This window comes from Hemitrygon akajei, chromosome 22 (assembly GCF_048418815.1).
Source record: "Hemitrygon akajei chromosome 22, sHemAka1.3, whole genome shotgun sequence".
In the NCBI taxonomy this organism is placed as follows: Eukaryota; Metazoa; Chordata; class Chondrichthyes; order Myliobatiformes; family Dasyatidae; genus Hemitrygon; species Hemitrygon akajei.
Genome location: NC_133145.1, coordinates 33,633,811 through 33,651,956, shown reverse-complemented (window position 1 = coordinate 33,651,956; position 18,146 = coordinate 33,633,811). Strand labels below are relative to the sequence as shown.

The 18,146-nt window shown below is 39.5% G+C and overlaps 1 protein-coding gene across 1 annotated transcript in view; it reads left to right on the top strand.

The window, feature by feature from the left end:
• usp43a (ubiquitin specific peptidase 43a) overlaps nucleotides 1-18,146 on the top strand; it is a 457,910-nt gene that overhangs the window by 258,433 nt on the left and 181,331 nt on the right. Inside the window, exons 5-6 of the mRNA XM_073025952.1 lie at nucleotides 2,886-3,021; nucleotides 5,070-5,217. Of these exons, the coding sequence (XP_072882053.1) occupies nucleotides 2,886-3,021; nucleotides 5,070-5,217 (284 nt within the window). The remainder of the gene's footprint in view (nucleotides 1-2,885; nucleotides 3,022-5,069; nucleotides 5,218-18,146) is intronic.

The following is an 18,146-nucleotide window of genomic DNA, read 5'->3' as shown; positions in this document are numbered from 1 at the left end:
AAAACATGATATGAAGAGTCCTTGAAAGTGAGTCCATTGGCTGTGGGAACATTTCAGTGATGGAGCAGGTGAAGTTATCCCCTTTGGTTCAAGAGCCTGATGTTCGAGGGGGAACAGCCTCCTGAACCTGATGGTGTGAATTCTAAGGCTCCTGTGCTGCCTTCCTGATGGCAGCAGTGAGAAGAGAAGAGGTTGCAGATGGGGATTGCACTTTATCTTTAAAGATCCACTGGGTGTCCCTCCAGCATCTGGCAGATTAGATTCTCTGTGCGCATTCATGCATGTCAATATTCCCAAGGACCAAGACTCCTTTCTCATTGAGATAAAAGTAAAAGTAGAGATCTTCTCACAAGATTTTAGTGACTGATCCATCTCCAGATAGCAGATTGGATTTATGCACAATCACTCGGCCTCTTGGCCTCCTGAGACTGGATTGGCCACCTGCTTCTGTTGAACCCTAAGTGGGTGGACTTCAGAACTTTTTCACTTTTGCATTGAACTAGCAAGGTGAGTAATGGGTGACAGATGCAACATAACCCATCCTTCTCTTTGCAAGTAGAGCCTTACTTTAACCCACATCTTTAACATGAGGTTTGCTTGCGGGCCAACCTCACCCCACATCATCAATGCAAATCTAATTCTATACCAACACTTGGATTTTTTGATGTAGGTTTGAAGCTATTGATTTGCAATAGCTGGTTCCTTAGGTTGTTGTTGATCAAAAAAGTAAATCTGTTGCAATTCTTCAGGTACCCAAGCATTATTTCTGAGGGATTCACAATTAAGTTAACAAGGAACAAATTAAATTATTCCTTGAAGCCACTTATATCCACCAGTCTCTTGTGTATGGGACTCCATGTGAGTGGATGCAATTAAATATCTGCTACACAGTTGTTGATTACTCTTGTTGACATGAAATGCAGATTTATGATTTGGAACAGTTGAATCTGATCGATTTGTTCATGCTCTGGTTCTGCAACAATGAATTCAAATCGGCTAATTTGGGATTTTTGTTCAATGATACAGCTATCAGTGGTTCAGCTTAATGTTTACGAATGCCATGAACCCTGAATTAAGGTTCATTTGATTTGATTTGGATCGGACAGCTTCATATCAGTAATGTCATTGACACTGTTGCAGAGTTTTCAATTTGTGCACTTGATTGTGGAACTTACTGTGCAGTGACAGGTCAGGACTTTTGTCTGGGTCATATAGTTTTGAACATATACACAGGCTAAGATGAGATGTGATCAGTATTTCTGTAATTGAGGCATCTTACAAATAATAAAATAACCACATTGAACATTGGCCCTTGCATATTAATCATAATTATCAACATAAGCTCCTCCATAATTTGAACCACCCTTGACATATTTTTGATTGCTGTCATTTGTTTACCAATAATGCATGTTCTATTTGGATTTTTCCCAGCTTTTAAAACCCCTTTAAATTACTTACAATTCTTTTTCTTCTTAAGAGATGCTTCTAACAATTAATTGGCTACAATCACTGAGCACACTGGAAGTTGTTCAAAAAACCATAAACTTTTCTGAAGACCATTCCACGTCAGGCATAGACACTTTTTAACCATCGGATACCCCTTTAAGTTGACCCTGATTTTCCCATCAATAACTCTTCTACTTTTCAAGTATTCTTGCTTTTTAGTTATGTGTGTTTAAAATTTTATTTCAGTTCTTTGCTCCCTTCTGTAGCTTTGCTAAGTTGTTTTTATTTGTATTATTTTGGAATAGGCTTTATTGGAGTCCCTCACTTCCACAACTGTAGGTTGACGGTGCCTGGCCCATACTGCAAACTATCATTATCCTTGGTTCATCACTTGCCAATGTTCAGGGGTTACACAGTTTCATAGATAAATGGCAATTTGAGTGACTATCCAGTGCAATTCTCTTAAAAGTGAGATTTGTTTCTGTTTGATTTGAATACTTTTGAATATTGATTATGGCAGTGTTTGAGGGAAGAGGGAAAGCGATTGATGATTAGTGCCAGGAAGTCATATGATAACATTTTCAAGGATATTTCCAACAATATTTGGCAAATATTGTACAGGACTTATAGTGAAAACATGCTGTGCAGGCTATTAGAAAGGAACACGGGTGTCTTTCCCTAAAGTTAGTGAGAGTTAGTAATGCCTCAGATCTGGAAGAGAAGACGATGAATATTTGTGCATGTTGAGCGATATAAGACCATCATACGCGGGAGCAGAATTAGGCCATTTGGCCCATCAAGCCTGCTTTGCCACTCAATCATGGCTGATTTACTTTCCCTCTCAATTCCATTTTCCTGCCTTCTCCCCATAATGTTTGACACCCTTACCAATTAAATATATCAACCTCCACTTTAAATGTCCCCAATGACTTATTCTCCACAACCGTCTTTGGCAATGAAACCCACAAACTTACCACCCTCTGGCTGAAGAAGTTCCTTCTCCTCTCTATTATAAAGGGATGTGCCCGCTGGTCCCACGATTGGAAACATCCTCTCCATGACCGCTCTATATTCAATATTCAGTAGGTTTCAGAGTGATTTCCCCCCCCCCCCCCCCCATTTACTCTTTTAAACTTCAGTGAATACAGAATACACTCCTCTTATATTAATCCTTTAATTCTCACAACCATTCTCATGAACCTCCTCTGGACCCTCTCCAATGCACGTGCTAAATGGGACAATTGGTTTCTCAGAATTAAGACAGGCTTGGCCTGATTGCTCCCTTGCAAAGTTTCTAAATTAACCTCGTTCAATATTGCAGGATGGAATGAAAGCCTATCCCCTTTACTTCATCGTATGGATCATCTCAGTGAAACAATGCTGCAACTCTATTTATGTGCATTTATCTTACTAAATGAATTATTTCTGTTTACTTTCAGGGCTTTGAATGTCATCTTGGTTTTCCACTCAAAGAATCAAAGATACTTAAGGATAGGCTTGGCAATCCCACTCCTTGGAACGGTTGCAGCACTTCGAAAAATGGTGGCAGATGAGGGGAAAGTGACTCCAGATCAGGTACAGATGGAGTGTGAGGCCAACATGATTAATAAATTGTCACAATTATGCAATTGGTGGACTAGTGCATTCCTGTTATTGATTAGTATCTCCTGTATTTACAAAAGCCAATTGCAAAATATCTTATACAGCAGTGGGAACATTTGGTTTTATTCATTGGTATTGATTTTCACTAACTGCAGAGCAGACTACAATTTCATATTCAGACATTGTGATGTCACTGGGTAGCAACGGCAAGTTTCAAATATACCCTGCCTGCCTGTGGCCAATTCAATTTTAGCTATAATCACTTTAAATGAAATGAGCTGAAGCGTGGTGCCACAATAAAATGGAAGACTGACTGTCTTTGTGAAAAGGACTCAGCTGATCTTGTAGAATATTTGGTAGCTGGCTCTGATCTGAATGGGAGCGGGTTAGTTGTTCACTTAGGTGCACTTGACAATTATTGTAGCAAGGAGAGAATAAATTGGGCAATGAAGGAAGAAGTAGAGTTTGAGAGTGATATCTGTGGCCCTGTTAACCACTTTCCGCTGATGGAAGGTACTGACTTAGTACTGCTGAGGGAGACTTGAGAAGTTGCTGCAATGCATCTTGCTGATAGTGCCTACTGGAATGATAGTGTGAGGTAATGCAAGTGTACAAAGTATGGATCTAACTGCCTGCACATTCTTGGCTTTAATGTGGATTGATTTAAGTCTTGTCAGAGTTCCTTGCACCCATTTTAATTGAGATGCCACCTTAATGAAGAAGAATCTGACTGATTCACTGTTGTTCTGTACTTGCATCCACATTTACAGCAAGGCAGTGATGAAATCTGGAAATGAGTACTTAGTTTATGTTCCACCATTGATGATCGGGTTATTGATGAGCAGAGTTCATTTGATGGCACTTTTGTGGATCTTCCTTATTTTAGTTAATGGCAAAAATATAAATAAACATGAATTAAAAGACATATTAGCTGTGTATTTCCTCTTAGCCTCTGAAGTTTTTGTCACACATGATGGGGAGCTTAAAGCTAGCCAGGGAAGTTGGTTTAAGAAGATTTATATTTGTGGAATGAAGGGATAAATGCAGGCATTGTTTCAATAACTTAATCATGAACAAACAGTAGCAGTTCGCAGAGGCAAATGGGATAGGGAGCGGGGTGGGGGGGGTCTCTTCAAGTAGAAAAAGCACCATTGAAAGATGTATGGGATTTTAAAATTAAGGGTGTTTGTTTTAGTAACATGGTTAAGTTAATGATGACTCAGCACAGATTAGCAGTGTAAACGTCGACTGTCCATTTCCCTCCACAGCTGCTGCCTGACCCACTGAGTTCCTTCAGGTGATAATGATGATTCATTGCTTATCTTAGCTACAAAGAAGACATGCACAGTATCTGTTAATATCCTGTTATACAGTTTTATGTTTAAACTACCGTACTTGCCATGGTCGGAAAATTCAAGATAACTGAACTCTTGCTTTGAGATTCCAGGGCTCAAGTCACTAGACCTTGTTTTACCAGCTGGGCAGACCTGATTGTCATGGTTACCAAAGTGTTTTGCTTGAGCTCTGTACCTTCTTTAATAAGAGTGAATTGAAGAATGAGCAATGACATCAAATTGAGAGTTTGAAATAAGACCAGCCATTGGTTCTAAACACACTACATGGTTCGATAAACATCAGAAGAACTAAATTTTGAAGGCAGAATGAAGTGCTGCTGCTACTATAAAGTAGATTTAGGATCACAGATTGTGGATCTATTTTTAGGCAGATGTGTTTTTTAGCTGTGGGAAGTGTGTGTAGTCATTGCCTCATGGGGGCTTGTCATAGATCCTCTTTCAAAACTTGTGCTTGATAAAATATTGTGCTGTTCTCTACATAAATTCAAAAGTAATAATCACAGCATAAGGCAGACATATTGAGAGTCCATTGCCCTCCTTAGATGTTAACAGACCTGCTGAGTTCCTCCATCTCCTTTGTGTGTATCACTGTATCAAAACTGCAGTTTTAAATTACCCAGCACTGTTAATAATCTTCTGAGCATGGTTTCTTCATTAATGTTCCAGGTAATTTTAACAGAAGTTTACACAAATGGGTTTGAACGCTCCTTTTCGGACGAGGAAGATTTGAACACAATTGGCGAAGGGGACATTGTATATGCATTTCAGGCTCCGTTCATCCGAGGCAACTTTAGTGGCCCTACTCAACATACAGGTGTGTGACCAAATCAGACTTGCTCAGCTGTTAATATAATTCTTTTCTATTAGATTTATGCTTAATAAATTCTATTTAATATAGACAATTACACATGAAGACACAGAGATAATTGATGCAAAATTAATTGGTGGAAGCTGTAACTGATTGTCTGTCCTTTTCACCAGTCTCTGTCCTTAGAGTAGAAGCAAATGCTTTTGAGACTATGCTGTCTCTCTACATCCAACCCTCACATAATACACCTACTGCTCCTTTACACAAGCATAAATACTAAATTAATGTAATTTGGCTTCACACACGTCTGCTGTGTCTGCCCACAGTTGAATAGCAGATCGAGGCTTTTGGCTGCTTCAGATGACATTTGATTACAGACCTGCTTCCTAAGTTGCATTTACACAGGGCGCCGGGTGTACTTTGGATCCAAGTGATCATGCACAAGATTGCATTGTGCTGATGCTGTTTCGTCCTCTTTACATTAGCATGAGTTGACGAAGTGTTTTAGGAGCTGAGGTACAAGTCCAGAGCTGAGAACTTTAGCTCATGGCAACAATCATTTATCATTTAAATCTACAGGTAAGTGGAGAATGTAATCTTGTGGCGTGAGTAGATCTACTGAAGAGGCAGTGGTAGCTCATAGATCTTGTTTTGATCTTCTCGCTGTCACTATTGTGCTTGTTTAAGATCTCCATCTCCAGTGGGAATTCATAATTAGTAATGTTGATCGCTCACTACTTTGGCAAATGATTAATATGTGAGCAGATTTATAGTTCTAGCATAGACTGATACAGGCCTGATTTATCCTAGTGAGACCCTCCCTGCTGTTAGTGTTCATCAGTAAATTGTTGGTTTTCTCATCTGTGGCATGCACTGATTAAATTACACTTGTCACTTCATCACATTTCAAATTAACATGTATTTGAAATGGCTGACGGTAAGTGCAGGCTTTCAGTGTGTGCTTGCAGCACTGATACCTGCTGCGTCTGCACGCTAACAGTGCCAGTAGTCACCTATTCTAAACCCAGCATCTGCTGGGTGCTGCAGTGTAAACAAAAAAGCACCACAATTTCAGATCTGAAGGCTCTGGCATTTAAAATTCATGAAGGACATGCCGCTTGCTATAGGAACTCTAATTTATTCAGTCACTTCAGTTTGAACGATTGGGGACAGAGCTGAGTACAGATTCATGCTGTGTGGAATAATTTTGTGGCTACAATAATTATAATTATATAATACAAGACTAGAAATACTCTGGCATTCAACCATTGGAAAGTGATATTTATCCCGCTGCTGCATTAAGATAATATATGATTTACTTCATGTACATTGGTAATTTTTAGTTTCAAATAACCGTAAATCTAGGGGGCGCAGGTCCAAATTTAGAACCGATATATAAAGTTTGTGCGAGGGGGTGGGGTCGACATATGAATGAACTGCAGGTAGAAAGAGAAGGAAAGGCTCAAGAAGCATTTCTGAAGCTACTGATGTGTGGATGCCATGGAAACTGTAGATTCCTTTCATGTAAATGGTCAGGTCATCACCACTAATGACTTGTGTCTCAAAGAAAGGAGAAAGAAATTGAAATTATTCTAATGACCACCGAGATCTTAAAGACAGTATTATTTTTTTCATGTATAACTTCTGTTCCCTTTCTGCTTGCATCTCCCAGTATTACCATAGCTATATTGGTTACCCACAAATTGCAGTTTTACATCATGTGTAAATTTTATGCTATATTTCACTTAATAATTGGAAATCGTTTAATGTTTCATATAAATATTCCTGATTCAAGCAACTTCTTGTAGCACAGAGGTCTGATTCTCTTGCAGAATTATCACTAGTACCCTCTCTTACCTCATACACCTGCATATTTTCCTCTGTCATGTGTATTAATTTCTGCGTTAAAAGCTGGCATTGAATCTATGTCCATCTTCCTCTTCCAAATCGTAGCCAGTTAGGACACAAAAGAAGTTTCTTCATGCCTCTAACTGTCTATAGTTGATAATTCAGTGGCATTACCAGAATTGGCCCTACCTGTTGACATTATGACCATGATTTTAAACACCACAATGTTTTGCATTTCTGTATAACTGTTAGGAATACTTGAAGCAGTTTGTGTTGCAGTAGCTCTGTTACATGATTTATGAAAATGGGGTGGTACGGTAGCGTAACACTTTACCACGCCAGAGACCTAGGTTCAATTCCTGCTGCTGTCTGTGAGGAGTTTGTACATTCTCCCTGTGATGGCGTGGGTTTCCTCTGGGTGCTCTGGTTTCCTCCCACATCCCAAAGACATACAGATAAGTAGGTTACACTTGGGTGTAATTAGGTAATAACAAAGTAATTACTGAGTTATTAATTTATTAACTTGCAGGATGTGAGGATTAACATTAATTGTGGTTATTGACTGCTAGTGTGTGGTGGACAAATGAGCATTAAGGCATGACCTTTGACCATCAATCTTGATGGCTGGGGCAGAGTCACTGTACTGTGGATGGTGAATTAGGAGCTTGGGACTAGATGACACAGCCAATGTAAAACTGGTGAGGAGTAGGGAAGAAAGGGGATGGGGCTTACCGGCTGCCAGGTTGCCTGTTGCTATGAGACTTCAAGGAAAACACCCACCTCTCCTGGCTGCACAGTGCTCCCTTTGACTAGCTGGTTCTTCTTCATCCATTTGGGTTTCCATTACTAACCTAACATTGCAAACTGGAACCCTACTTATGGTATTACACTACAATTTGTTTAGGTAAATGGCTAAGCAACTGATTCACATCGGTGACTCTGGTAAAATAAGATCGTGCATTCTGTCACTGTCCATGGAGCAAGAAGACAATTTATCCCTTCTGGGATCAATTACTGTTTCCAATGGCTATAATTCCTTAGAACCACGCAGCAATATATCGGATATTTCTCTGTTCACTTTTACAACACTGTTATTTTCCTATTCACTTGAAATAGACCTGTGTCTCTAGTGAAATAGCTGATTTGAAGAATTCCAGAAGAGCATGTATGGCATTAATCTGCAAATATTGCCAACCACATGATTGCAATGCCTAAGTGATCTTTGAGTATTTTCTTCATTTGGTCCGTTATTGGAGTTGAAGAGCTGAGGTAAATGAGCAGCCCGCTCCCATGAATAGCCAGTAAATGGCTCCTTTAGAACTGAGGTGTTCCTGCGCATGAGAAAAGAAAAGACTGCAAGAATATGAAGAGCCCAGTTGTACGTAAAGGTAATTTATTTCAGTCTGTGACTTAGTTCAAAGAAAGAATCACAGCTCTGAAGTCATCTATTGCAGAACAAATGATATGCCACATGGGCAGGTTCAAAATTTAAATATTAAAGAACAGATTTTGATTGAAATTATTTGAAATTCTAATCACTTCTATTTTATCTAGCTGCTTTGCGAACACCAGATTTTTCTTTTCTGGGCAATAAGAGATACAAATTCATCCCAAATGATGTATACAGGGACGTGGCAAGATGCCACTGACTACCAGCCAGCAATATCACATAGATCACAAATCTGTTATTATCTCTTGATGAAAAATGAAACCAGATAGAGGGAGGTTAAGGTTTTTGCTTTCTAGGACTGATCTTCAGGTATTTTTATACTTCAGTTGTTCTGGAGAAAGTCATCCCACTGATCCTGATTTTTAAAATTTGTCTTCCCTCTCTAATTTTCCTAGTTTGTCTGGTCTTCCTATGCCTCAGAATTGTGCTACTTCCTCAATTTCATGACAGCGTGCTTTCCAGCTGCTAGTGAAGTTGCAGCAGATGTCGAGAAGTATTAGGTAACCTGAGCAGTTATGTATTGTCCAGTTTATTTTGATGTGCGCGATTGATCGCAGGACTATTTTTGGAGAAACTTAAAATGATGTCTCCAACCTGGCCGTGCCCGTCGCCAAAAATAGATCTGTTTTAAACGGAAGAAGCTACAGAAGTGAGAGAATGCTCTTTGCATGAAATTTGTGCAAAACTAATAATTACATTTAATTGTTATTAGGATATTTTGCAGTAAAAGGTTAGAAGTAAAATAGGTAATTGTACAGCTAATGTCATAAGGTTCGCTGACAGCTCTCTTAAAGGTGATGCTGGTAGTAAATACATTTGATAGCCAGTGTCTGATCATTGTTCTGCCTGGAGCGGGACTTCTGGAAACAGCTCACCAAGCTCACATATTGCTCCCCTCCTCACTAGGTCTGTTTTTAGAAGGACCTCTAAACACCAACTTGGTTCATGAAGTTCAGCGAGACCTTAGTCCTGCAGTTCCACCAGGTATCGAGTCATCACTATGCAGAACTGCCTATCAAAGTCCACATACAATTTGTAAGCCCTGATATTGATAGCACTGTGATACTTTTACAAGAGTGTGAAAAAGTGACCTCTCACTAATTTTATTTAAGTTGACAGAAAATTGAAAGTAACACCTTAAAACACTGGGGGAAAAAACACTTAAATATAATTAAAATTAATTTAATTGAAACTCAATTTTAAATGGTGGATAACCTGAAACTTGGGAATGATTGGAATTGAAGAACCTGTGCCAGGTCTGATCCGAAAAGCCCAACAGCAGAACACTGTCAGGATAATTGTGTGTGAGAATCAATCAGGAAACTTACAGCCTTGAGATAACATTCAGTTGTGGAAAGGAATGTGGACAAATCTACTTAGAACTGCTGCCATTTTGAAGGAAGTTCTGGGCTGTTATTCCTTCAACAAGTCTAAGAGTATCCATTGAAAATTTTCAACTATAAATTTTCATCCCCAAATATTGATTCCAAATCAAAAGCTGCGGTGGAAGTTGTTGTCGGGGGGGTGGGGGGGGGGGTGTTAGTCAGTGTCAACAAGAAGAGAAAATGAAGGCCCATTCCAAATGGGACTTAAAGAATTTCTCATGCCTAGTTTACTTTCCTTATTAGCATGATAAGGCTAGGAGAACAAGTATAAAATATTGATCACATACCCAAAAAGAAATCCAGTTTTTTGCCTGCTTTAGGTTAGAAAATCAGTGCATTTGAAAATTTGAGCTTTCAGATAGTCATCTTATCAATCAGTCTTAAATCAGGTTTAAGTTCTATCAATAAATTAGTATCGAGCTTGACTATTCTCTCTTGTATTCTCTTCACCTCATAGGCAGTGCTGGGCTGAAAAAAAATCCTTTGCTCTTAAAAGCAAATTTTGAATGAGTTTCTGAGGAAATGGGGGGTGGTATTATGTGTGTTTCAATTAGAATTTTTGCTTTTCATGTTCTGACATTACCAGAATTGGAGAATTGGACCTACTTTAAACCCTTTTTGAAATTAATCAGTGAATGGAATTCTAGCTTTTAGTTAACCAATGGGATAAAGGTATTTTGAAAAGAGCCTTTCTTTGCTGACATCTTTCTTGAATATGAGAGATTTTGAACTCAAAGCATGGTTTTGAAGGTTGTATTGCCCCCTTTATGGTAGAACACTGAAGTGCTTTTGCTTTGCTCCAAAGATGGTGAAAAGATATGGATGTATAACTCTCAATGGAGCAGTAGATCAGATACATACTTGTCACTGAGCATGTAGTGTATACCATTGAAGAAACTTCAATGGGTTGGGACTTTGACCCAAGAGATCAGACATCTTGTCTTCTTGGCTACAGCTCCACTTGTGTTATATAATATTTTAAGGTTTCTTTCTTTTGTTGCTAGTTATATGGATTGATCCGGGACTTTGGACATCACTGCCTTTCCAGGATATTGCTATTCTCTATACTTGACCTCTATGTGAAACAGAACCGTCCAGTGAAACAATTGGGAGCCTACCGAAGAATAAGTGTAGAAACACTAAAATGAATTTTACACTTTAGATTAGGAACACTATCTAATGCATATGCAGTAAAATGTATTACTGAATGCATATTCAATAACCATTAATACAGTTTTGTCATACCAAAAATTAAAAGAGGCTCAAATTGCTCTTGAACCAAATTTTAATAGTATGAGATAAGATTGTATTGCTGTTTACTGAATATGCAATTCTTGCTTTTGGCATAACTCAATCTTCCAAAATAAATTTAACATCTGGATTAGCTTGAATGATTATTAGTTTTTCACGTTTAATAATGTCCAGCTGAACATGATGGCATCTTGGTAATTCCTAGTGTGTGATAACAATGCAAGTAAATGGTTTTCCCTGTTAACTCTGTTGTCTGGGACATACTGGTGTATTACCTAATACCAGATCTAATTCATTACATGTCACTGAGCTGGAATAGAGGATTTGAGAAAGAATCAAAATTGCTTGAGTCTAACCTAAACATTGGATTATGTGTGTACAGTGTGATAGACTAACTTGTAATGAAAAGCCTACTTCCTTTCCAGGGGAAAATAAAATCACATTGTCTACAGTTTTGCATTATTGCAAGGAGCTGGAGGAATGATGTGAAAGTAGACACCAGTGACAGTAAATAACTGTTCTCTTTCATTATGCTTTTACTCCATTTCAACAGTATTGACTACAGACACACCAGCAAATTTGAGAGGTATCAGAGACTGGGTTACTGAGTTTGAAATGTAACAAATCAAACACCCTACTTCGACAGAGAACTGCCATTTTGAAAGTTACCAGTTTGTCAATTTATAGCATTTAATTCAGGCATTTCAGCAAACCTTCCTGGCATATGTCTCTTTCTCTACTTTGCACAAGCTTCGACCCACTCAGATTCATTCAGCTCATCACTCTGTTCTTTATGAATCTATGAAGCTTACCCATAAATGCCGCCAAACCATTCATCTCAGCAGTTGTCTTCGTGAACAATTTACACTGTCTGGATCAAGAGAGATTTCACCTTAAGCCCTTATTGGATTCATTTGTGAATACAAGACTATCATCTCTTCTCTGTGTATGTCCTCTCAAAATGCTCCAGAACTGTGACAACATCTTGCATTACTTCAGCACCAATTTCTGGAGAAAGGAGCCTCGGCAATGCTGCCCGTCCTGATGCATACCACTGTGGTTTCGATTTTTAAGCTGATTCTCCAGTATCTCCTTATCTTTATATTGACATCTGAACACAGTTTTGATGGTTGTATCTGATGCACTATCAATAACTCCAAAAGACTGGAAGTAGAGTAAATACTGAAAGGATTTTATTAGCAGTAAAAAGGACCACGTCCATGCTGGATGACTGCCCTGGACTGTGGGAGGAGCAGTGACACAATCGCCTTTATTCAGGGGTCTGTGGGAGGAGCCACAGGAGCAGTCAGCAGAGCGGCGTGTCCAGACAGATATACATGATTTACCACAGTATCACACACAAAATTCTGGAGGAACTCAAGAGGTCAGGTAGCATCTATCAAAATGAATACACAGGGCGACTTTTCAGGGTGAGACCCTTCATCAGATCTGAAAAGGATTTGGGAAGATGCCAGAATAAGGAGGTAGTGGGAGGGGCAAGTAGGACCAGCTGAAAGGTAATAGTTGAAGCTGGTTGGGTGGGGCAGCAGGGATGAAGTAAGAAGCTGGGAGGTGATAGGTGGAAAAGGTAAAGGGCCAGAGAAGAATAAGTCCGATAGGTGAGGAGAGTGTCTCATGGGAGAAAGGGAAGGGGGGGGGGGGTAGCACGGGGAGTAGATGGGTAGGTGAAGAGAAGATGTAAGAGGCCAGAGTGGAGAAATGAAGAAGATGGAAGGGGGAGGGGAGAAAAAAATTATTGGAAGTTGGAGAAATCGATGTTCGTGCCAACAGGTTGGTGGCTACCTAGACAGAATATTGGTTGTTCTTCCTCCAACTTGAGAGTGTCCACTTTGTGGTAGAAGGGGAGGCCATGGATGGACACGTCAGAATGGGATTGGGGATGGAATTAAAATGGTTGGCCACCGGAAATCCCTGCTTTTTGCAGATGGAGCGAAGGTGCTCAACACAGTGGTCTACATTGGGCCTCACAATAGAGCGATGATGGTTGTATGTCAGTTTAGCATTAGCTTATTTGTTTCTGAATTTTATTCTTAAGAGTCAAGGAATCGAAAGTGGCCCCTTGATGCGCTGACCATCAAGAACTCATTTACTGATGTTAACATTCATTTTATTCCTGGAGAAGTGGTGTTTTACTTTTGAAAGAGATGCTGCATTGATATGAATATTTTAATGCTGTGACCTTGGCAATGTATATAGTAGATAAAACAGAAACATAGGCTATAGAACCTAACCATGTTGACTCCTTTACTGCTCCTGTAGCACATTTTAATTTGCAGACTTGACATATTGTCACAGAAGGGGTTGTGAAGCAGTAACACTATCTACGCAGCAGGGTCTACAACCACTTCAGAATTAATATCACTGACAGAGAAGGTCATTTCTGATGCCAAGTGCAAGATTTTACAAGACTACAAGTAACACAACGATCTTCTCAGAAAAATAAAAGTGCTTAAATATACTGTATGCAAATAAAATGTATAAACATGCACATAGTAATTTTGCAGTCCTAGGTTTAATATTTTTGGTCCTAATTCATGTCTTTACATCTTCTCTGCTAATGCATCAGATATATATTTTCATTGTATTTGGTACATTTGATTCCTTGAATTATTTTGTTTACTCCTTGAGCTACTACAATCAGAAGATTTATGTTATTAAGCAAATTGGCCCCATCTGCTTGGTTGTGAACAATGCCTTGTCACCTAACTGGCTTCAAAACGTTCTCTCAATATTAATCCAACTCTATAAATAATATTCTGTCAACAGACACTGGGCTGCTTTGAGCAAATAGGCAAGCTGAGAGCAACCCATATGTTTTCTTTTTCTTCCTTTTGGAGGAATTGTGATTGAAGCAATAAGGTTCTCTTTTCTGCTGGATTCTGCCAGCATTCCAATGGATATGGTGCTTGTGGGAAAATATGGAGCAAGCAGAGTATGTGATCACATTTGGATGTTTTCTTTAATAGCAAGTATGCTGTTTAATAACCTAGAGGCACCGGTGTTTAACTTACTACTGCACTTGTGGAAGCTTCTCATCAGCTGTAAACTATTTTGTACATCAATGGCAAAGAGTTGAGGTAAATTTCCACAGAACCTTTCTAATATGTCACTTTTTGAAACAAGTGGATCGGAAGAAAACTTGTAGATGTTTGTATTGCACTGATTTTCACATAACAGGCCTGAGTTGGTGTTTAGTAGTAAGTGATAGTTAAAGTGCAGTGACTTATAAAGTTGTCGAAAAGTACAGCACAGAAACAGGCCCTTCGGCCCATCTAATCCTTGCCGAACTATTTAAACAGCCTGCTCCCATTGACCTGCACCGGGTCTATAGCCCACCATATCCCTACCATCCATGTACCTATCCAAACATCTCTTAAATATTGCAATCGAGCTCGCACTCACCCCTTGCGCTGGCAGCTCGTTCAGGAGGTGAGGAGCAGTAAGAGACCGCTTTTGACTTTGAATTAACTACACTTCGGATTTAATAGAAATGTTCCATGTACGATGTTTGTAGAAAATTATAACATTTCCTTAGAGCACCTCAAAAATAGTGAAATGTTGTTCTGAAATGTGGATGATTCCTCACCTACACCCCATCCCCACCACCACTCACCATGGATGCTACTCGACTTGCTGAGTTCTTCCAGCAGATCGTTCATAATCAGTGGCTTGTTCACAAATCCACCACAGCGTACAATAATATTAACATATTTCACTCCATCAAAAAATTCGAGGTAAATATCACATCAGGGCACAAACCTAATGCCTGATTCTTCGTTTCTTGGATGACAACTCAAGACAAAGGGGCTTTTCTTCTTTCTAAAGTAACAAGTCCATGTTACATTAGGAACATCTGTTTTAAAGACGAGGTTGGCAAAGCCCATTGGCAGTGACAGCAGAAGTGATTGTGGGGGTATTGGCACAAGAAACTCAGTGTGGTTGTTCAGTTCCTCATGTGAGGTTTATCAGCAAGAGTAGAATAGTAGCCAGTGTGGAAAATGCAGCAGAGACAGTGTGCAGACATTGTATAGTCACACTAGCTGACTATGGCTACCCTAGGAAATCTCGGACCTTGAGAACCTATCTCCTCTTTTTTTTCTCCAGTCCTGCCGAAGGGTTTTGGCCTGAAATGTCGACTGTGGGTTTTTCCATTGTTGCTGTCTGGCTTGCTGAGTTCCTCCAACATTTTGTGTCTGCTCCTCTTTGCACAGCTTCTTCGTTCAAGCTTGGGAACCACGGCAACTGGACATACCAAGAGACGATTAAGGATGCTAATGAAAGCTAGTTGCCATTGGACAGTTATTTTACTAATTCTATTACTGATCTTCCACAGGTGAATTTATTGGTTACTAACACCTAAAATATGTATTACAAGTTGCACTTCTAGATGTAAATAACGGGAGTCAAAGATGCACAAAGTTTCTATTGGATTAATATCAATTTAAAAATTGATTACCTTGAGCTATAACTTCAGAACAGTTTGGTTGAACTGTCCTTCTTTTGCTCAAGTAAATAAAGCGTGATTGAAGAATGAGTATGAGTTATCAGGGACTAGATAATCACCAATGTCATCAGCACATCTATGCCCTGGAGAAGAGACCATAATGACACAGTGCTATCTAAGGCCAAGCACAGTACATTCATATAGCAAAATTACACTGTTAGTATGAAGAAACAAATATCTAGCCAGGCTGTTTGTGACTGAGAATGAACTTGCATTTATTTAGCATGCTGTGCATGTTCTACAGTCAGTGAATTTATTTTAGATAAATATTTAGATAAATTTGACAGTTTAGGGGTGGATATTTGGAGAATACTGGGAATGCTTCAGACACACCGATAGAGAGTGACAATGGGTATGATACATTCCACCCATCTCATCCATGCTAGAGGGTATTTCTGAATATAATTTAAATAAAATGCATAGCTGTTTAATGTGTGATTGGTTATTAAAAGTCAGAAACTATGGGGGAAAATACTCACAGAACCCATGTCTAGAAATCTTCTTGTCTAACACTACAGTATTTCACAGCAAATCAAGTATACTGTCTTGGATAGGAAAGCTTATTTAAACATTCTACAGAGAACCAGGATGCGTAGGGCAATGGAAGACTGGGGAAAATGAGGGTAATACTAAACAAGCAAGTTGGGAGAAATAATAGTGTTGGCAAGGTAGGCTACAGTGATGGTGGCCATAACCCTGGCATGTAACAGGCCTTGCAGATAGAAGCAAATTTGAAGCTTTATTTGAAAATCTGCAGGATATACCTGAGCAGGTGTCAGCCCATGGAAGTGGTGTTGTGAAATGGCTACAGGTAGACAACTTTCTGCATGCTGTGGGTTTACTCCCACCAGTACTGTGGCACCACCATCACTGTAACGGACCTTACCAGTTCTATGATTTCACTCAACTTACTATTTGAGTATTACCCTCATCTTCCCCCAGTCCTGCAACATCCCAGTTTTCTGCAGAATGTTTAAATAGGCTTTCTTACCCAAGACTGTGTACTTGATTTGCTGTGAAATATGCTGGACCATGCAGTTGATGCCTTGAACCTGAATCCTCTAATAGCTCAAGATAATTATTTGATCAAATTATTTCTCAGTTTTCCATATATTGTGGTGTTGTTTCCATTTCTCTGTGATTGCCAGCTGTGACTCTTCAATTATTACTTGAATTGTGTTCCTCCTTTCCTCTCCTGCACTCTCCGGTGGTTGGCTAGTGATTGAGCGGCATTCATGTAGGTGACTACAGGCAGGGCACTTTGCACGTCGATCCGGATTTTGGAGAAAGATATCAACATTTCTGCACCTAGCTGCTAACATTTCCTCAAGTAAGGGTTCCCATATTTAAAATGATCTTTATCCCAGCATTTATTCTGTAGTAAATCTCATCTCTACATGGTGGCAAGGACTTCTTGGATGCAGAGGTAACTTTCCAAATGGAAGGTGTGTTTTTGGAGGAGTGTGGGTCTGAAATTAAGGGTCCAATGATATAATCATTGCAGAAACACTGCTTAGAATTTGAGATTGCTGTTATATTAAAATATTCAACCTGTACCCTTTTGGAACATAACATAGTACACGATGGGAAAAGCCCATTCAGCCCATCATGTGCATACTGCTTGAACATTGTCTATATCTCTCTTTCTGTTCCCTGCTCGTCGATGTGTTTTCCCCCATTCTTCCTATATGATGCTTTTAAATCTGCTTCTACCACTTCCCTCGTTCTAGACATCTGAAACTCTGTAAAATCATTGCACCTTACATCCTCTTTAACTTCCCCTTCTTACATTTTTGGTTTGGAACACAAGCCAATCTTCATAGAGGAATCAGAAGTGGAGAGAGTGAGCACTTTCAAGTTCATGGGTGTCAATATCGCTGAGGTCATAACCTGGTCGCAACATATCGATGCAACTATAAAGAAGGCAAGACAGCAGCTCTATTTTGTTAGGAGTTTGAGGAGCTTTGGTTTGTCACCTAAAACACTCAAACTGCTACAGATATAGCTTGGAGAGCATTGTGACTGGCTGCATCACAGTCTGGTATGGGGGGGTGGGGGGTGCTACTGCATAACATCAAAGGAAGTTGCAGAGAGTTGTAAGAGTAGTCAGCTCCATCATGGGTACCAGCCTCTGTAGTATCCAAAACATCCTCAAGGAGTGGTGCCTCAGAAAGGCGGCGTCCATCATTAAGGACCCTCACCACCGGGGACGTGCCCTCTTCTCATTATTACCCTCAGGAAGGAGGTACAGAAGCCTGAAGGCACACATTCGGTGATTCAGAAGCAGCTTCTTCCCCTCTGCCTTCCGATCTCTAAATGGACATTAAATCCATGAATGCTACCTTACTACTTTTTTTTATTTCTTTTTTTGCACTACTTATTTTAACTTAACTATTTCATATAAGCAGCCTTTTTTCCTATATTTATCAAGTATTACATTGTACTGCTGTTGCAAATTTAACATATTTCATGACAT